Genomic DNA, 21,974 nt, shown 5'->3' on the forward strand with positions numbered 1-21,974 from the left:
ACTGTGATGCCCTACGTGGAATTCTATGAAATCCCTGCCTCATTTGGTTTCTAAGACCCACATTATACGGGATTATCTGCCTGCTAGCAGAATACCCTGCTCCACTTAGCCCCCTGTGCCAACATGAAAAACGCACACTTTTATGATGAGCCCTAATATTTGAGTTCATTTTTCAGCTTAAAGAAGGGAAATCCATGATTGTCGCAGCGCATTGTTTGAATTCACCACTTATAACGCCACGCCTCCTCTTTTATGTTTTAGCTGCTATGGAAAAGTTGCGGTTGGGAAACGTGCATTGGTTCCAAATATCAATTGTTCTGTTTTCATTTTTTCAGTCATCAGAACCGATTAATTCTTGCCTTCACCCCAACAGGGGAAGACATTTGTCACCTTGCATCTCTTCCACTTGTTGACCTGCCGAATCACGGGCGGGAATTGCAAAATGCTGAGAAGTCGAGTTGGGCGTATAGACCCCCTCGCAAGGTACGACATGTGCTGGGTTTGACTCATATATGCCTTGGAGAATTTTGAGTGACTATTATATCACGTCATCATACCCGGCAATCAACCTTGACCTGTGCATGAAGACGATAAGGTCAACATGCAAGGAGCATATTGCTACAAGATAAACCAAGGAGTGACACTTAAATCATCATCTATCTAATGACATTTTGGAATTTACAAATACCCTGAAGAAGTTCTTGTTTGCAGAACGAAACGCATTGGCTGTGGCCTATTTAAAAAGAAGGAAAATAAAGCCATAAAGAAGACATTTCAATCACCTTGTTAAAACGGACTGGATACAAATTGAGTTGATTGTACATAAATTGGAATGTGGTGCAACTTTAACATAAGTTTACATATATGATTGACCCTGAGGGATAAGGGTGGTGCCTTTGGACAGAGGGCATTTTTGAAGTTTGCACACAATATTATTTTACTTCTGTTTAAAACATCTGGTACGCGTTCTGAGGTTGGAGCCTATGGTAGGCTAGTTGGTTCACTGTCCAGTCTAAGTGTTGGTGAACTAAAGTGTTGAGTGCTGCAAGCAGATACAGAAGGCAAGAGAGATTTAATAGGGTTTCAGCAGAGAAATATATCCAAAGGTGAATAATATTCGTGACCATGAAGGGGTCAGATGGTGTGCTTGATGGATTAACTGATTTGAGAAATGCGGAGTTCACCAGGTGAAAAAAGCAGTGAAGGGAGAGAGAGCAGTAAATAGATAAAAAGGAGAAAAGAGGCAGTAAGTGAGGTATCAGGGTGTTCCCAATAGTGGTGATCTTAGAGGAAAGTATGACGGAATGGCAGTGGCAGATTGGGTGGTGTGCTTGATGAGTGGGTAGATTAAGTTGGATGAAGGATGTGGATGAGACTGTAGTGATCAGATGGTATTTTGAAAGTATGGGTGCTTGGCATTGGCAGCAGCTGGAAAGTGTGTGCTTAGTGCATTTATGTTGGTAGCAAGATTTTTTTGTTTCATTTGTAGGGAGGTCAATAGAATAAATATAGACTATTATCGTGGTCTGGGGTAGGCCATCTTAATTTGCTGCAAGTGCAGGAACCTACAGATGTTTCTGTTTTCACCCTAGCATTTGCAGGTTATCAGCCCAACTGTTTCTGTTTACTGAAAATGTCAACTGCAGATCTAAATCACTTTTTGATTCGTCAATCCCATATGGTAGGTCACATCTTTTAATCCTCTCTTTTCCCCTGTTAATTTGGTCAGTAACATCCTAACCAGTCCTGCTTCCTGCTTGGGCTGTTTCTTTATTTGCTCCACTCTATTTTAAGATCGAGGCTAGGCAGCGCTTGTGCTGTCTTTCGAGACATGTTGTGTATACTTTGTGGACTTACAGCCCACCCATTGCTTTTCATTTGTTTCTTTCATTGTTCTCTACACATCCTTGCTGCAAGTGGTTAATCTGTTCTATTTGTCCTTCTTTTTCATGTGTTGTATCATCCCATGGGGCACCGCCCCATATACTTGTAGTCTTCCACTTGTCCCATTTTGTCAACTGCAATAGGGACTGCTTTTTCCTTTGTCTATGAGCACTCTTACGGGTGCTTGATGTTTTCACTCGCTCGGAGTTCCGTTTCAGTAAAAAGGGATGCAAATCATATTCTTATCTCGTTACATTTGCTGTGCATTTAAGGACCGAGGGCGCCTCCCCACTGCCGCTTTCAAACGCCAGAGCTGCTCCCACCGCCCTGTTAAGTGCTGTGCGCACCACCTGCCGGGATGGTACAATGGAAACTGCAGGTATGCATATTGATTTAAATATATAACACAGTGGGAAGCGGTTTGGTCAATGTTCACACCAGCACTCTGAAACTGTAATAAGACGCTGTAAATGTCTCAAGTCGTGCAAGTGACAGCAGGGTCAGCTAATTCTGCGCACAGCACTGTTAATATGTGCTCAATCTGAATAGTGTTTTACGTGAAAGCGTAATACTACTCAAACTTGGCTCCTTAATAGTAGCTGCTGTACATGCTGCAGGGGGCTGTGTTGACTCACCTCTGTGTTCAATCCAGTTCAGCGTCCAGGATGTAGACAGGACCCACTGGGTTGACATCATTTTCCTTTAATGTCCGAGACCTGTCCTAGAACAGCTGTGCAAACTGGGCAGAGAAAAACCCTTTTTTTACTTAACTCTCAAGGTAGCGAGAGCAAGTAGTCCCAGAATTCTCAGCTTGGTAATGTTGGCTGCTTGAACTCAGAGCTCAGCAGTAAACCTACAGACTCAAAAGAATGAATGACCAGCACACTGATTATCCTGTCAAGAAAATGTACTTCACTCACTCAGTTGCACCCAATACTACATGAATCAAAAGCAGGTCAATACCTCTGCCTTCTAAGTTGTCGGGTGCTGCGCTCACTCATGTCTATCCCTGCCCTCCCTGGTATCATTTATTTTTCTTCTGGTTCTGATCCCTCATCCCATCCAGGGGCATTTAGGATTGGCATGGATATAGTACATGTGAATGAATGAATGAATGAATGAATACACACTTGTATAGCGCATGGCTACCCCAGGGCATCCCAACACTTCCTGTGACACCATTCAATCACCACTGATCACGGAACGAGGAAGGTCTTCAGCTGCTTCCTGAATCTAAGATGGTCAGATTCAAGGCGGATGAAATCTGGGAGCTGGTTCCAAGAATTGGCTGCATTATAAGAAAACAGCCGGCCTCCAGACCGACCCGTTTGATCCTAGGGACTGCAAGCAGTTGCTTATTACTAGACCTTAAGGTCCTCTTGGTGCAATAAGGTTGTACCATGGACTGAATCAAGGAGGGACCATTGCCAGAGATGGACTTGTGGACAATGCACATGACCTTAAACCTGATTCTTTCTTGAACAGGGAGCCAGTGCAGCCAACCAAGCGCCCACTTAACAGAATTACGTTTAGGGATGTTCAACAAAAGACGGGCTGCGCAATTCTGGGCAATCTGTAATCTCTTAATAGTTCCCTGTTGCCCACCAAAATACACTGCGTTCGCTGAGTCCAGCCGAGACATGATGAGGGCCTGAACGAACAACCGTCTGGCATCAAATGGGAGCAAGGAAAGGATCTTACGTATCCACGTAAGAAGACCATAACAGGTCCCCGCCACTTTACATGCGGGCGCAGAGAGGTTCAAGGTGCAATCCAACAATACACCAAAACTCTTCATTTGTTTCTTTGGAGCCGGCGGAGAACCAAGACAACTGGGCCACATAAGATCTAAATTGTTGGGGGATGCATGGCCCAGGATCATGATTTCTGTCTTGGCCCCATTTAACTTGAGAAAGGACAGGTCCAGCAGGCAGGCAGCTAAGCCCGGCTCAGATTTATCTTGCTGACTAAGAGACACCACAAAATGGGTGTCCTCAGCATAGGTCACAATGTGTATTCCCCTGGGGAGTACCACCCCCGCCAAAGGCCTCATATAGATGTTAAACATGGTAGGGCTCAGTGACGACCCCTGGGGAACTCGATACTGCTAAGGTCTTTGCTGTAAGAGGGCTCCTTCTTTAAAGACGGCAAAAGATCTATCTGTCGAGAAGGACTGTAGCCATTTTAAGGCAGTGCCTGTGACTCCCACCTCCGTGAGTCTTTGGATCAAGATATGAAGGTTCACGGTGTCGAAGGCTGCGCTGAGATCTAATAAAATAATAGCAGCGCAGCCTCCGTCATCCATGATCTTTCTGGATTCTTCCACCACAACAAGGAGGGCCGTCTCCATGCCCTGATGAAGCCTGAATCCGGTCTGAGTCGGGTGGAGGTAGTCATTTTCCTCAAGATGAGCTGCCAATACGGAATTCACATATTTTTCTGTTAGTTTGCTAATTCCTGGCAGTAAAGAAATGGGGCGATAGTTGGTCCAGTCCTTCGGATCCAAGTTTTTTTTTTTAAGAGGGCCCTGACTCTAGCCTGTTTCCAAAGACAGGGCACCTGGCCTGTTCAAAGCGAGGCATTTATTACATCCTGAATAACTGGGCACACTATCTCTGAGACCAAATTCAGAGTGGCTGGTGGGGCAGGGCCTGCAGGCGATCCTGATTTCAGACACTTCAAAAGATCCTGCAGTACAGGCAGGGAAAGTAGAGGGAACTCATCCAGCATAGCCTGTTGTGGAAGCAGTTAAATATTTGTATCTAGGATCCTTTGGTGAAAACTAGAATAGATGTTGTGAACTTTAATTGAAAAAAAGTTAGCTAACTCCTCACAACTCTTTAAAGCATTACCACCATCAACAGGGAAACTAGGGGGGGAGAAGAGATTTTATCATTTTAAACATTTCCCGAGGGGAATTAGATGCTGAGATGATTTTTCCGTGATAATAGCTGGCTTGGGCAGCTTTTATTTCCTTTTTATAGACCTTAATTGCCTCTCTATATTTGCCCTTACTTATTGCTGTAAAGTCCTTCCTCCATGTCCTTTTGAGTTGTTTACAAGATTTCTTAAGCTGTCCCAGAGTATGAGTATACCAAGCTTTCTTATTTGGGCCTACACGGTGACAAAGCTCTTTCTTTCTTTGGGAGAATTATGTCAAGGGAAGACTCCAGCCAATTGTAAAAATTCTCATTCGTCTTAGTTGGATCAGAATGAGGAATGGGAGTGGACTCTATAAGACTGGTTGCCCATCTTTCCACTGGAAGTTTATTCCATATACGGCCAAATTGTTTAGTTCTAACCGACGGTTGTAAGGACTCTTGGGGGGTCCAGATAAAAGCTAAAAGGCAGTGATCAGACCAAGGAATCTCAATAGACCCAACCAAGCGATGTCTGTGAGATTTGTCAATAAGGGATCAAGCAAATGTCCCAGATTATGAGTAGGGCCAGTCACTATTTGCTTGAATTGAAATGTTTCTAAGCATTCAATAAGGTCATTCACGGGGAGAAATTGAGATCCTGAAAGTGTGAATTCAAATCACCCAAGATAGAAAAATTGGACGACAGACTCGCTTCACTGGTAGCTACCTCTGGGAGGTCTTCACAGAAATTACCCAGTGCTCCTGGTGGGCAATATATAAGAATCCCGGAAAAAGTACAGGTTGGAGGGTAACTTATGCCAAACGAAAGGCTTTTACAATCAGATATGTGGCAGTTGGTGGCTCTACATCTATAGATGTCTTTACAAATAATAGCAGTCCCCCCCCCCACCAATGCCACGATCTTGCCTAAAAATTGCGTAGTTTGGAGGGAGAGCTTACACTAAATCCGCATAAGAATCCTTATTCGTCCATGTTTCCGTGAGAAAGAGTACATCAGAACTCCTCTCCTCAAGAAGAAGGTATATTTGAATAGAATGTTTTTGGAGGGAGCGAAAGCTAAGTAAAATAATAGAAATAGGTTTTACTTTACCCTTACCATTAGTCAATGGGGGAGCAGCCTGGAGGGGCTTAAAATTATAGTTACATAGAGGGCAACATATATTCTTCTCCTCTAAAGACAGACTATGCACGCACTCACTCCTGCTCTCACCTTTAACTCTAAACAGCTGGTCCCTATCATAGCCATACTTGTCTGAAGAGGGTCGAGCAGAGGTTCTGGCCCCTGGCCACGTCCTGGCGCGGACGGGTGCAGATGGGCTTGCCACTGGCACACCCACTGCGCGCGTCCGCTGTGCGAAGGCGTAATCGGCACGATTTAAAGCTGATAATGCGTGCGTGAGTGCGCGTTAGCACGCAAAACTAGAGCGCTAACTCCAATTCCCAAAACACAGAGCGGAAGTTCCCACAGAGTCTATCAACCAGCTCAGAGTGCCCCCAACAGAGTGAAGTGTAAGAAGGAAGTATTTCACACCACAGAATTAAATGCAGGTAGGAAGTATTTTCACACAATTTTTAAATACAATCACAAATTAAATAGGAGACTCTCGCTTCTGACCAGGTTCAGAGCGGGACAAAAGTGCAGTTCATTCACCCTCATACACAAGTGCTCTCAGTCTTAAGTGTCTTACCCCTTCACAACATGAGTCAGTCCTGTCAGGGTCCCTTTCCAGCTGTCCAGCAGTCGCAGGGCACACCTGCGCGCTTGAGAGAGCTCTGGCCCACTAGCAGGCTTTTGTGGAGCTCTTACGTCCTGGGTGCATGGCAGCGTTCAGTAGGGCACCCTCTTTGCCTTTTCTTTACAGTTTACAGTGAAGATCAGCAGTCCTAAAGTTTTGCGGTACACCTGGCCCGTTGGTGAGTGAAGGCCCTCTGGGGGCCCCACCATCTGCAATTGAGCCCACATTGTGGCCGGCTGAACCCCAGCGTAACCTCAGACAGGGTGGTCGACACTTGGGTAGTTGTAGTCCCTCATGGGCTTCTGTCATGGACCGCTCAGGAATTTGGCAGATACAGCCCCACACAGTCTCTCCAGGAAGTCCGTAGATTCAGCCCCTCTTGGGTTAGTTAAGAATTTGGCATGTGCAGCCCTGCATGGGCTGGTTGGCAGCACACATTCTTCACCGGACTGGGCGTTGTCAAGGACGTTGTCATAGAGTATTATTTTCTGCATTGAACTGTTGGGAGAGTCTCGGGGGACCGTCTGACTCCCTGTCCTGCTGGATGGATTTCCAGTAGTTGGCTTCCTCCGGCCCCATACAGCTGCTAGGGATGCGCTGGACCTTGCTTCTACCAGGACAGCCTCGTCCTCCTGTTGGATAGTCAAAATCCCTTCTCTAACCTGACAGACAGGCAGGCAGGCTTCTAGGCTCTTCAGAACCGGTACCAGCAATCAAATTCAAATTTCAAAGCTTTATTCGATTATTCAAAACAATCATAAAAGCATACAGTATTAAAAATACAGAATAAAATACAAAACGTGCAACACATATTTCAATAAGATAAACAGCTCAAATGGTATCAGGTATGTCGGCCAGACAATCAGATATTTATAAAGACCAAGGTTAAAACACCAGGCTTTTCCTATGAGAGACAGCTTTTAGTAAAAAGGTAGCGGTAAAGAAACAAATGTCCAACGTATCAAGTGCAAATAACAATTTCATCGCTTGGGCAGTAGTAAACACAGAATATTTCTTAAAAACAGGTTTGAGGTAGTAGAGACGAAGGTGCAAGTAAAAAGGGCAGATAAGCATAAAGTGCAATGTGCTTTGCTTTGCCATCACAGGGGCAAGGGGTTGGGCTATACATTTTCATCTGTGGGAAAGCCACCAGGTTATGGGCAATGCCTAATCTCAACCTAGTGAGAACAAACTGGTGAGATTGTTTGGTAATGGCTTTTAAGTACATAGGCATGCCCCAATCGTCCAACATGTTAGAGTGGTAAAATACGTGAGTAGACATGAGGCTACATTGGACACTACGCAGGTTAGATTGGGTCCCTAGAAAAAAAATTTTAAGCTCCTTTTTTGGTACAGTGACAGCGCCCAGGGGCTCATCAAAAAAATCAAGATTAAATATTTCACTGTAAGAAGATGAGACATAATTTAACCAGGGGATCTTACGGCATTGTCCAACCGAAGACAATCTAAAATGATCTGCCTGGTAAAATCGGTCTTATCCTTAGCCCAGATTGACCTCCAAGCCATAAGAGGTCTCAATCCCGTTAGGTCTGTAAGATAATCCACGCCCACCTCTCTATGGCTCAGTTCAATGGATGCCGAGGAGGGAAGGCAAAGGAGTCTTTTAAGGAACTGGTTCTCTGTAACTTGCAGATCCCTGTAATTACAGTAGCCCCATATACCTGATCCATATAGGGCAATAGATACACATCTATGTCTATAGATATTTAACATGTCAGGGATGCGACGACTACCAAGTTTGGATGCAAAGCGGAATACTCCGGAGGAGCTTTTGCCCATCTTGGCATTCACGTTTAAAATCTCTGGTGCCCAAGTCCCTCTGTTATTAAAAGTTATGCCGAGATAACAGAATTTGTCCACTACCTCTATTCTGTGATTGTTAAAATGAAATGGTTTGGAAAGTTTTATCCGTTTCCCGCAGGCCATAATGAAGGTCTTAGAGTTATTAATTTTTAGTTTTCTCCCCTTAATAAAATCGTAAAAATAGTTCATAAGGTTTTGGAGTCCATTCGGGGTACGCGAGAGTAGAACCGTATCATCAGCATATGGCAGGACCGGCACAGGGGAACCACCAACCTGTGGGGAATCTGCTTGTACCCTCTTCAATTCGGGAAAAGGGAGAAAAGCAACGGGGCCAACACACAGCCTTGCCTTATGCCTGATTTAACCCTGATTTTCCTGGTACATTCCCCTGCCTGGCCAAAGCGGATCTGGGCTGATAATTTATTATAGAGTCTGGCCAGGAAGTATAATATTGCTGAAGGGGCTCCCATTTCCAATAAAGTGGACCATAACAAAGTATGGTCCACTAGATCAAAGGCGCTTGAGAGATCAGCGAAACAGAGAAATAAAGAACCCTGTTTCGCTTTGGTGTGTTTCCCGATGATAAGATCGAGATTAATACACTGCTCTGTTGTCCCAAGACCCTTGCGGAAGCCATATTGAGATTCAGCTAGAATTTTATTGTCCTCCGCCCATTCCTCCAATCGCATCAGTAGGACCCTGCTCATAATCTTGAGTGAGGAATCCAGAAGGGAGATAGGGCGGTAGTACTTAGCCTCTCCTCTATCTCCCTTCTTGTAGATCAGTAGAATTATGGATTCACTCCAGGTAGATGGTGTACTATCCCTAACTGAGGCATTAAACACCTGGGTCAGAAGCGGGCTCCAAAGTGCCAGGTTGGATTTAAACAGGTCAACCGGGACCCCATCCGGTCCCGTTGCCTTCCCCCCTTTGCTCTTACTGATGGCAATATCCACTTCTTGAAGAGTAATACCCAGGGATAGCTTAGGTTCATACAGGGCGGCAGAAGAGCTAGCACAGTCCTCCCCAGCCGGGTCAAAGATTTCTGTAAAATATAAAACCCAATTATCTTCGCTAACCTGAGCTGATAGTATAGGGAAGTCTTCCTTTACAAGAAAAGGGCTGTTGACCGTATTCCAAAAGAGCTTACTATCATGCAGTATTGCAGCTTTAGTCAGATCATCCCAGGCAAGCTCCCTTAGCTCATGTTTTCTACGTGTTAGGTGCTGTTTGTATGTCTGCCTGAGGTATGTAATGGCCTCCCTGTCTCTGGGTTGTTTAGAGAGTGCCCGCTTAAGTTCTTGGAGGGATTTGGTGCACGCACTATCATACCAACTGGCATTTGCCTTCTTTGATAAGCCTTTGGTGATGGTAAGGGATCTTTTTATGATAGTACCTAATTCCTCAAAATCGGCTATAATACACTGAGAGGATGCCTCTGGATCCAAACGTTTAAGTATTGCTACAGACCCCGCTCCTACAATTTTTATGCTGCAGCTTCTCGGAGTTATCCACACACCATTTAATGCGGATGCCGTTCTGCCTACAGGGGGTTAAGTCTTCTACTATCGTACGCTGGATGTTAACCGGAGACCCCCAGATAGCATTATGATCGCGACTTCCAAAATCTACAAGAGTAGGAACCGTACAAAATGGAACAATATGTACAGAAACTAATAAATGGTCAATAACAGAGGCCATATTCATTCCTACAAAAGTCGGTACTGGATTACCCTCATGGTCTGTGGCCGGGGAATGTATCAGTAGATCCTGGTTAAGCATAAAAGAGTTAAGGGAGTCACCATAAGGGGAGTGTATAAAATGTGCCCGATTTTCCGCATTATCCCCGTCATACCCGCAAATTCTAGTGAATGAGTGGGGGCAGGTACGAATATTGAAATCCCCTCCCCAGATGATATCAAGAGGTTTATGGATGCCTTTACAAATATTACTCACTGCTAAACCCAACTCATCCACAACTGAGGTATTTGAAGCATCGAACAAATTGTTGTAATGGTTAATCAACAGGGTTACATGACCCCTTTTGTGTTCCAGGCTTAAAATTTGCGAGTGAAAACCCACAGTCTTGGGCAATTTCACACGGACAGGGAGGTTCACAGAAAGTAAGATTACTAGCTCCACTTTGGCCCTGCCCATATTAGACCTTTGTGCCGGGTTGTTATATGACACAAATCCATCAAAGATGATATCAGTTGTTACCCACGTCTCCTGAAAACATAAGACATCAAACTCAGAAAGGATTTCGCTCCAGCCCAAGGACGACATTTGCCGGCTCCAGCCAGCAATATTCCAGTTGGCAAATTTGAAGCCGGGGGTACAGGAGGCTGGTTCAATAGCCTCTGGTACACTAGAAAATGTCAATGATGGCATAATGGCAACGGAGGAGATCGTAGGAACAGGAGGGTGGGAAGGGACAGGGGGGTCAGCTCCCTGGGATAGTGAATGTACCGAGGTAGGGGTGAGGGGCATTACGGGGGCTGGAGTGATAGATACACTTTTACCCATAGCTGCTACTAAACTGTTACCAGGGGGTCAGTTCCCTGGGATAGTGAATGTACCGAGGTAGCGGTGGGGGACATTACGGGTGCAGGAGTGATGGATAAACTTTTACCCATAGCTGCTACTAAACTGTTACCAGTAGCAGGGAGGGTGGGGACTGAGACATAAGTTGGAGGTAGTCAGTCGACTCCATCTAACCCGTTAAGACAGTTTAATCGGTTAAAATCGCAGAAGGGGGTCTCCAGAGGCAACAAGACCAGTCTTGCTTCATATCCACGAAATCTGCCCCTCCGCTCAACCCTCGTCCAATTACCTCGGCCTTGATCATGATGCATATGGATAGGGGGAAAGAAGAAGGACACTGGCAGCGTCTGGATGGTGGAATCGAGGGATCTATTAAACCCGGCACATATGTGCAAAACTGTCCTGGGGTCTCGAAAACTCACAGTGATACAGTCCCCAATTATAAACTTTCTGGTTTTACCCAGCCAAGGTACCCTTCTAACCATGATAATTTCATTATGAAGGTGGGCCGGGAGGGGTCTATTCCAGTTCAGCCATCTAAAGACTTTACTTTTGAGGGATTGGAAAGTCTCAGCTTCTCCAACCTCTAGGGGAGGGACACCGGCCAAAACTACCATGAAGCGATTGGCTTCAGGGGGCAGGTCAGGCCTACGTGGTCTAGGGACAATCTTATCAGGGGGTGGGGGAGCTATTGATCGTTGGATGTGGCCCCGTTAGTAGTGGTCACTGATTGAACTGGGCCTACTGGTAGCAAAGAAGGAATGTTAGAATTGCTGCTTTGAATCGGGGCTAGATTGCCCATAGAGGGTTGCAAAGAGGGAACAGCAGTATTCACTAGAGGGGGACCTAGATTAGTGGGGGTGATTTGGGGGTTAGAGGGATTAGAGAGAATATTAGACTTGGGGAATCTAGCTAGAATAGCAGCAGAGGTTTTCTCAATGTTAGTCAGACGAAGTTCAATGCGTTCCAGTTTGGACTCTAGGGGGAATAAAAAAGATTTAAAGAGGGCTCCCAGGGTTTCTAAAGAAAAATCCAAGCTAGGTAAAGGTTGGGATGAACCTGGTGTTGGATTAAGGGTATCATGTTGATGTTTGGCAGATTTTGATTTGCCACCCGATTTCGAGTTATATGGCCTTTTACTTTTGGTTGCAGCCCGTCATTAACCCCATTTGATATAGTATCACAAATAACAGCGGAATCTGAGGGAATGGGCACATTAATATCAAGGACCATATCAATTTCTGGAAGAATTTCGTTAACCAATATGTCCAGATCAAGTGACGCCGGGTTGGTCTCAGTAGTTGTTAAGGATGGGCCCACCGTGGCGTTATTACTAGTCTCTGTAAGCCGGTCGGGGGTTTTAGCATTAGCCATAGTACCAAGGGAAGATCTTTTGTAGGCAGATAGTTCCTTTGATAAACGCTTCTCGAGAACGTTTATTTCAGTGTCAATGAGGGTATTAGCTCTAATCAGAAATTTCTCCTTACCTCCAGTAATAGCCGCTCCGGCTAAAGACGACTTGCTCCTGGTTTCTCGACCGGACATCTCCCCACACTAAGGATGTCAAGGAGTATTAGAAAAAACAAGGGGGGTGGCCCGGCCCGGACACGATCGGTCACGAACGGGCACAAACGGGCCCGCTCTTGGCCTGGTCTTCGCCCATGCGCATCCGCGCGCGTCCCGCGGGCCGGAAATGTAGGTCCACCTATATAGTTCTTAGGGAGAACACGCCCCCCAATTTGAATGCACAGGGAGGAGGCGGCGGGAAGAGGACCAGCTGTGGCAGGTTGGCGCGCTGCCCGCTGGTCCTCGCAGTCCCGCAACGAGCCTTGGTGGATTGTGGCTCGAGTCCAGTGTGCACAGTCACTGGGGGACCCAAGGAGACGAGTGGTGCCCGCGGAGCGGGTGCCGCGAGGCGTCGGTCCGGTTCCCAGAAGATAAGGCTGCGTGAAAGGTACTGCAGAGTCCGGCGGCTATTCAACCCGCCCTTGCAGGGAGACACACGCAGAGCCGATGTCCAGCCCCCAATTTGAATGCACAGGAAGGAGGCGGCGGGAAGAGGACCAGCTGTGGCAGGTTGGCGCGCTGCCCGCTGGTCCTCGCAGTCCCGCAACGAGCCTTGGTGGATTGTGGCTCGAGTCCTGTGTGCACAGTCACTGGGGGACCCAAGGAGACGAGTGGTGCCCGCGGAGCGGGTGCCGCGAGGCATCGGTCCGGTTCCCAGAAGATAAGGCTGCGTGAAAGGTACTGCAGAGTCCGCCGGCTATTCAACCCGCCCTTGCAGGGAGACACACGCAGAGCCGATGTCGAGCCCCCAATTTAAATGCACAGGGAGGAGGCGGCGGGAAGAGGACCAGCTGTGGCAGGTTGGCGCGCTGCCCGCTGGTCCTCGCAGTCCCGCAACGAGCCTTGGTGGATTGTGGCTCGAGTCCTGTGTACACACTCACTGGGGGACCCAAGGAGACGAGTGGTGCCCGCGGAGCGGGTGCCGCGAGGCGTCGGTCCGGATCCCAGAAGATAAGGCTGCGTGAAAGGTACTGCAGAGTCCGGCGGCTATTCAACCCGCCCTTGCAGGGAGACACACCAGCAATCAATTCAGCCTACTTGTGATGTCCCTTCAACTTGGATAGACTGTCAGGCAGACACCAATCCTGTTGGCAAGCAAGCACCTGAGTGCTCTGCAGAGCACTTTATTCCTTGGTAACAGAGGACTTTGAACTGGAGCATACAAGAGGGCTAGATGGTCCCACTTGTATACACAACTGGCAGAAAGGAGATGTAGAGTACTCTGGCACACTCTCACATTCTGTGTATGCCCCTCACAGGCTACACCCACCAACATGGTTAACACGCACTTGAGATGTTAGCGCAAAAGCCTGGACAGGGACATAGAAACAGAGCATTAAATGGGTGCGTCAGTAGGACCCCACTCCAGTGATCCTGATGCAAAGATCTCATCAGGCTATTGATCCTTTCAACAGGGTGCATCGCCACCACCGCTCTAGCTGATAAACCCATGACAGTCCTCTGCCTTAAATGAGGGCACACTTGGTGTGACCCTCCAGGTCACAGGCCCGGTCCAAGACCTCTCATAGTCCCTTGTTACAAGTTGCACAGTACTGGGGCGGCATAAAATTCTCACATAATGGTTTCCTTTAGTTTGTGATAGATTTCCCCAGTAACGTACAGGTGCAAGGTGGACGCCATTGAATGGGGAGCTGCCATGAGGAGCAAATTTTTCTGGTCTTCAAACCACACGCAATTTGCCATTTCATAGGGTTTTTCTCACTAATATTTACCACCTGTTTCCAGCAGGTGGTAGATATATTCATGTAGTTGGTTTTGGGGGGTGGCAAGAGTAGGGGAGGGAAGGGGAATCTGGTCTAACAGGGCAAAGCATTGTATGTTCCCCCAGTTAGAAAAAAAGATAGCACAAGTCTTGGTTGTTACTGCTGCAGACAAAGTCTTTTGCAGCTTTTCCGTCAAATGTTTCCATCTGGAAAAATCGTGTCAGAAAAACCTAACAACTGATAATCAGCTGGAATAAAATTAACACATGAAAGTACACTTTAATTTCTTTGCGCTTCAGTTAGTTGAGGGATAGATCTAGGCATAGGGCTCGCATCACACAATAGATTATCGTGAAGCCGAGGCCAAAAGTCAAAAGTCAGGATAACAGATACATGCAGTTGGCAACTTCGACAGGGGAAAACGCCCGTTGTCAATGGAGGGGACATTCCCAACCCAGAAATCTACATTACAAATGAATGAATAGTATTTTTTTTATAAATAGATTATTTGTGCCAGTCCATATGACTCTGGGATACTGCGTTACAACTCCACAGGGTACATGTAAGTTATGCGAGTCTATTAAAATGTTGGAAATTTTACAAATTCTCACTCTTACAACCGAGTGCTCTCAGTTTACAATTCTTCGCTCTTCTGTGTCAGAAAAAGAGCTAAAATTTATCAAAATTCTCCAATTCTGCATTCATTTGACTTGTAACTTATATTTTTGGAAATTTACTTCTATTAACTGTTTAATTTTAAATCTACAGGTGATTGAAATTATGTGCCAAGAACGCAAGGTTTAGCGCTAGGCAACTGAATGTCAGTGCCATAAGGAGGATTATTTTGAAAAACGGAAGGACATCCAGCATTTTAAGTTTGAAGAATTTCTAAAATCTAGGTGTTGCGCTGACCTGGGAGCTGAGAAAAGTGCTATACCTGTAAGTGAAGTCTCTAATTTTGCATTTCATTAACCCAGAGCAAAGCCATATTTGTGCACACAGCATCAGAAATAATGTTGAAAGACCACTTCAGCATGCTCATCTGAAATATTATCAGAAAGACGAATTGCCTCAGCATGACAGAATAAATGTTAATCTAAAGCCTCATCTAATTCCAGAGAGGAAGCACACGGTGCATAACAGAAAGTTATTGCAAAAGGTTTCTTCTACATACCATCATAGAAAAGACGCCGAAAGAAGACTTTGAAGCTGACACATCCGACAGAAAAAAGCACTGAGATTAAAAATCACTCTTGCTCAACAACCGTTTTTAACCAGTGAAAACTCGAGACTATCTGCCTCTGGATATAACACCTCAAACCACTCGCCTCTCTTTTGCAATTCCCTTAAAGATACACCACTTCATTGCGTCCATGACCATCTCAAATAAATGTTTCCTTTTTATTGTGTACTGTTCTGTGATGACTCTATGTAAATTGGATTAGCATTATCTGTTGTGCAGGAGTATATGTAGAAGTGTTAAATATAAAAACTGATTAAGTGAACACTGGGGAGCTATATCTAATGTGAATCCCTGTCATCAGAACTACAAACTTTGCTCATTGTATAAGAAGGTTAAAAGGAACTGATGTTCTGCGACTGGTGATCCACAATAGTACTGTGCACTTTCTAACGCCCTCGGTTACTGCCATTACGTCAGTGCAAAATGGAACTTAACATTTAATCATTAAATATCCAACTAACACCTTTATCACTGCTTTGCTAAGAACCTATACAAATGAGTGTGAAAAAAACATCAGTCACAAAATAAGTTGCTGCCGGAGAGGTCATAACCTGAAGACCATTATCTACAAGAAACCTTTCAACAGGTGCTTATAGGGCAACTTCCAGACAAATTTTGCTCAATTCAAGCGTTAAGGAGATTGCCCATGATTTGTTTCAGAGATTAATGCTGACCATTTTCTAAACAAGCCGGACTCCAGGAAGGATCTGGTTCACTCCAAGCATGGCATATGAGCAAAAGAAGAACAAACTTGGTGACATTAGCACTAGAAATAAATCTTGTAAAAACACAGACTATGAGAACAAATTCAGTGTTCAACCCAGCCTCACTCAACACAAAATAACACAAGCTGGGGAAGAAAGATTTAGCCATAAATCTCATGTCACTGAACATGTGAGATTGCTCACTGGGGATAAACGCTATCAGTGTTCTGAATGCCAAAAATGTTTCCGCAATAAATCGCATCTAATTGAACATGTGAGAATCCACACAGGGGAAAAACCTTTTCAGTGTTCTGAATGCCAGCAAAGATTCTGTAGCAAAATGAATCTTTCTCGACATGCAAGAACCCACTCTGGGGAAAAACCTTATCAGTGTTCTGAATGCCAAAAATGTTTCCGCGATAAATCATATCTAACTGAACATGTGAGAATCCACACAGAGGAAAAACCTTATCAGTGTTCTGAATGCCAGCAAAGATTCTGTAGCAAAATGAGTCTTTCTCGACATGCAAGAACCCACTCTGGGGAAAAACCTTATCAGTGCTCTGAATGCCCGAAATGTTTCAGTGGCCAAAGCACTCTCACTCGGCATACAAGAACCCACACTGGGGAAAAACCATATCAGTGCACGGAATGCCAGAAATGTTTCATTGACAAAAACACTCTCACTCGGCATACAATAACCCACACTGGAGAGAAACCTTATCAGTGCCCTGAATGCCAGAAATGTTTCAGTTACAACAGCAGACTCACTGAACATACAAGAACCCACACTGGGGAAAAACCTTATCAGTGTTCTAAATGCCAGCAAAGGTTTTGTAACAAACCGAGTCTTTCTCGACATACAATAACCCACTCTTTGGTAAAACCTAATCAGTGCTCTGAATGCCAGATATGTTTTACTGTAAAAAGCAGTCTCACTCGGCACATAAGAATCCACACTGGGGAAAAACCTTATCAGTGCTCTGAATGCCAGAAATGTTTCAGTGAAAAAAGCAGTCTCACTGATCATACAAGAACTCACACTGGGGAAAAACCTTATCAGTGCTCTGAATGCCAGCAAAGGTTTCGTAACAAACCGAGTCTTACTCGACATGCAATAACCCACTCTTTGGAAAAACCTTATCCGTGCTCCGATTGCCAGAAATGTTTCCGTGAAAAAAGAAGACTCACTGAACATACAAGAACCCACACTGGGGAAAAACCTCATCAGTGCCCTGAATGCCAGCAAAGGTTTCGTAACAAATCGAGACTTACTCGACATGCAATAACCCATTCTTTGGAAAAACCTTATCTGTGCCCCGAATGCCAGAAATGTTTCAGTGAAAAAAGAAGACTTACTAGACATACAAGGACCCACACTGGGCAAAACCGCTATCACTGCTCTGAATGCCCAAAACTTTTCAGCCATAAATCTCTACTTACCGACCATGTGAGAATCCACACTGGGGCAAAACCTTTATCAGTGCTCTGAATGGCCAAAACGTTTCAGCCGTAAATCTTTTCTTACTGAACATGTGAGAATCCACACTGGGGAAAAACCTTATCAGTGCTCTAAGTGCCAGAAACGTTTCAGAGGTAGAGACTGTTACAAGCGCCATAAGCAAACACACACTGTCCAAAATAATTTGCTCTGATTGCCAGAAAAGATTCAATTTTAAACGCAGTCTCACACTACATGAGCAAACACAGACAGGAATAAAACATTACCAGTGCTCTGAATGCCAGAAATGCCTCTTTGATAGGCATAGCCTCACTAGCCATGAGAGACTCCACACTGGGATGAGTGCTCTGAATGCCAGAAAACCTTCAGAGAAAAGCGCTTTCTCACTCAGCATGAGAAACTCCACACTGGAGAAAATCCTTATGCCAGAAAGCTTTTATCTGAAAGACAGTGTTACATGTCATGAGAGATCCCATACTGGGGTAAACATTATGAGTGCTTGTAATGCAAGCAAATCTTTGCTTACAAACTGCTTTTCATTCGACATGAGTGTACTCACACGGGGGAAAAAGCCTGAGGGTGTTCTGAATGTCAGAAAAGGTTTATTGACAAATACAATCTAATTCGACATGAGAGAACCCACACTGGACTAAAGCCTTATATGAGCTCTGAATGCAAGAAATGTTTTAGTCAGAGAAGAAAGTCAGTCTCACTAAACATGAGAAATCCATCCACACCAGGGGAATAGGAACCCAAATCAATCCTGAGTTGCAGAAAAGCTTCTAATGCAACCTGACTTTACATAAAAGAGCAAAAATTGTAGTTGCAATAGGATTTATCAATATAAATCTTGCAGTACGACTGAGGCTACTGGTGTGCAACCTCAAATGAAAATTGTGGGATTGAAAATAGTCACCAAATTGCCAAAAAATGAGCAGTTTGAGTACCTGAAAGTTACAAAACTTCCAAGGTCACTACTCGATTCATAGAAATGTTAGTGCTTGCAAAATCAACTAATTGCCAGAATATTCACATTATTTCTGTCTAAAATGTACGAGAACCAAAAGGCTTCTACTCACCATTGTTTGTTTACATAAGACTGAAATATATATTTTGGGTGCAGTGTTTTGTAAACTTTGTTAACATTATTGAATACATAATTTTCTTGATGAGATACAACAGCAGTAAAACATACCAAACAAGTTATTTGCCTTTGGTAACACTGTTTCTGGTGGATACTCCTTTACCTGCTAATTCCTCACCTTGGGAATATTCCCCAGGCACCAGACTGGATCCTGAAACTTTAAAGCAGTCCCGCTGCGCAACTCAGTGTCAACATCTTTCTGCTCCAGAGTGACAAGCGGAGCCACATATGAGCACTAACCATTCTCATTGTGAACAACCTCAGGGGTTCGTGGGTTCATTATCTCACAGGAATGTATCACATATGCAGGCCATGTGTAGAGGTTAATTCACCTTTTTTAAATGAACAAAATTCAGATGAGTCCTTTTCCACTTCTAAAAATTCAAATTGCATTCTCAGCAACAAGTGTATATATACATTTCTGAGTAATGTCAGCGCAGTGCTCAAGCTGAAAGTGATATGATAAAACAATCAGATCCACATATTATATTCAGAAACAGGAATGTGAATGACTTTTGTACAATACAATTTAAGCAAAGCTGATTCTCAGGAGACATAGGTCATGTGAAACAGTCCCTGAATAGTCGAAATTTCGACTGTTTTAGTTAATTATCATGGTCTAATCAGAGCGGTACATTGCTGACTCGCCCATATACTTATCACACTGTATTCTATACACCTTAGTAAGGAATCTTCAGTTTCACTGGCCAGTGTACTCGGTAGGAAGTCAAATTCAACTACGCAGTTCCAAACACCTGTAGCCAGTGAATCCTCTGCTCGCTGTCAAACAAGTTCAAGTATGTCACGTCCTGATGAGGCCCTCATAATTGACTGTGTTGTCCATGAGAAATTGCAACAGCCCCCCTCTGTTGGTAGGCAGGAAGGCCTTCAGCACCATTCGAAATGCTTGTAACTCTAACAGATAGATGTGGAGTTGGGCCTCTGACGGTGACAATGGTTCTCTAATATCCATCTCTCCCATATGGCTTCCCCAACCCAGAAGGGATACATTCGTCTCCACTGTTAAGTCTGGGTAGATTTGCGAGAGTGGTCTGCCTCTGACACAATTTCTGACACTGGAGGAAATGTTGGATCCTGCCTACAACAGGGTGAATTCGTGTCAGAAAGTACACAATAAAGAGGTATTGCAGCTGCGCCAGCTGTAGCAGCAGATGACTCAGTGGCGTGTTGCCTCCAGTGTCTTTGTGTGCCATGGCCATGAAAGAACTGGAAGACTTGGGTTTGCAGCTGGGTCTGGCGTTGGCAGTATTGAAAAACGCTTCCGTAGCCACAGAGGGGACTTCACGTTGAGACTTCACCACTACGAGTATGTGGCAGTGGAGTACGAGATGAGAGCAGCACCACACAGGTACAACCTTCTGTGAGCATTGCTGATCCTGACATCGATGATAGCAATCATTCTCACACATGCATTGCTTCGGCATTTTCAAACTTGGTCGAACTTTCACCTGATGTTGTTGACCAATTTTTAGCGAGTCTGTCTGATATGATGTTCTCTCCAGTCAATGAGGATAACTTTTAAAAAACAACAACACGCACACAGCATTCCCTGAACTCTGAATTTGGCCTTCAATTTGATAAACACAGCCACTGAAAACATTTGGAACTATTTTTCCCCTGAAAGCGAAATTATTTTTTTTTCACTTCCAAAATATTTACCCTTTTTCTGGTACATGTACTCTGCTTAAAGTAGAACTATTCTTAGAGAACAGAGCTTCCATTTTTAGGATACTAGAGACAATATTTTGCCTCTAGCACATGTACAGCATTTCTATAAATATGTGATGAAATGGTCTCGACCTTCTTTTCTGTATTCAGAGCCATTTCATGTGTAATTTTCGCAATTCATTCAGCTGTTATGTATATGCATTTAACTGAATGATGACACTGCTTGAAAAGCGTACAGTACCAATACTCATTTTCGTGTATTTACCATATACCATTTCAAATGCGAATTATGTATTTTTGGGTGGGTTGGAAAACACACATGCATTGTTATATGTTTAATATTGGTTAGTTTTAGTAATGATGGACATTAATACGGGGAGTGGGTGTTATGTTTCTATCTAGGACCCTAATTCGATATTCCCGATTTATGCCCTTATATGGTTATAATAAATAATATCCTATTAAAGGCATAAGAATCATATCCATATTTAGTAATAGCCCATGCAGTCCAAATACGGCAAGGCTACTCCCCTAGACTCCTAGAAAGTACAACGCGTTCTTTAAACAAACCAAGCCTTCAGCACCCCGGGAAATCCCCCTGCTCTTGTTTTGATTTGCACAAGAACTCCTAGAGTCCAGAAAGAACTGTTAGTTCTTAGTGACGTCTTATGTCCAACCTTACGTCAAACCCGGCACCTTTCAGGTATAAATATACCAACGTTGCCTTAAGCAAACACACGGTGGTTTGGAGCAGAGCGGCTATCTACTTGCCCGAGAGCCCAGCTGATGCGAGAGCCCACGGAAGCCGCCCCTCCCTTTTTACGCACTGAGAAAGACGCTATCTTTTTCTCCAGCCGAGAAGATTCCAGCTCCGGTATTTCCAGCCACCCTTGCGGGTTGCTGGGAGATCGAGTCCTGAAGAGAGAGATACAAGACCTCCCACATTCTATTACTAAGGTACGGAGCTGACTAAACCCTTGAGAGAATTCTTGATTCAGATTCTTGGCAAAACCAACTTAACTTAAACTGCTACTTACTTACTCCTTCCCACGTATTAGGCTTAGGTCAGGTACACTGGGGTAGGCGTATTTAGAAGCACCAGTTGAGTACGTTAGTCAATGTTTTTATGTATGTATACATTTTATCCATTTTAAAGTATCATATGGCTAAGAAACCATATCAATGCTTTTACAGTATTATTTCATAATACTACTTTTACTGTACGCACTTTACTTCATGTTAAGTATTGCAATTGTGGCAATTCATTTCTCTTGCATGAGAAAGAAGACTGCTCAATAAATAACACCTTTTATTGAAAATGCCTGTCTCTCTATTTCTCTGCACTCTGGTGAAACTAAGTATGCACGATTGACTGAGTAAAATAGCTGTCTATTGTTTTCACATGACTCTAGAGATACACTCTTATTCTGAGGGAGCATAGTTGTCATGTTATATGGTTGTCAGAAGCTAATCCCTTCTTGTCTAAGTCCGGAGAGTTAACTCTTTCCTGAACATTCGAGAAAGTTTCTAGTGACCTCTGAGCTAGCTGGCGAAACTAATTAAGTCTAATAT

General features: G+C 44.4%; 1 protein-coding gene across 2 annotated transcripts in view; it reads left to right on the plus strand.

Annotated features, from left to right (window-relative positions):
- LOC144805859 (uncharacterized) overlaps positions 1 to 21,721 on the plus strand; it is a 105,731-nt gene extending 84,010 nt beyond the window's left edge. For both annotated transcript variants that reach the window (XM_078672341.1, XM_078672342.1), the window contains exon 3: positions 14,929 to 21,721. In XM_078672341.1, coding sequence (XP_078528467.1) covers positions 16,127 to 17,599 — 1,473 coding nt within the window. In that variant the 5' untranslated portion in view covers positions 14,929 to 16,126 and the 3' untranslated portion in view covers positions 17,600 to 21,721. The remainder of the gene's footprint in view (positions 1 to 14,928) is intronic.
- The last annotated feature ends 253 nt before the right edge of the window (positions 21,722 to 21,974 follow it).

Source organism: Lissotriton helveticus, assembly GCF_964261635.1.
Source record: "Lissotriton helveticus chromosome 1_1 unlocalized genomic scaffold, aLisHel1.1 SUPER_1_unloc_3, whole genome shotgun sequence".
Taxonomy (NCBI): Eukaryota; Metazoa; Chordata; class Amphibia; order Caudata; family Salamandridae; genus Lissotriton; species Lissotriton helveticus.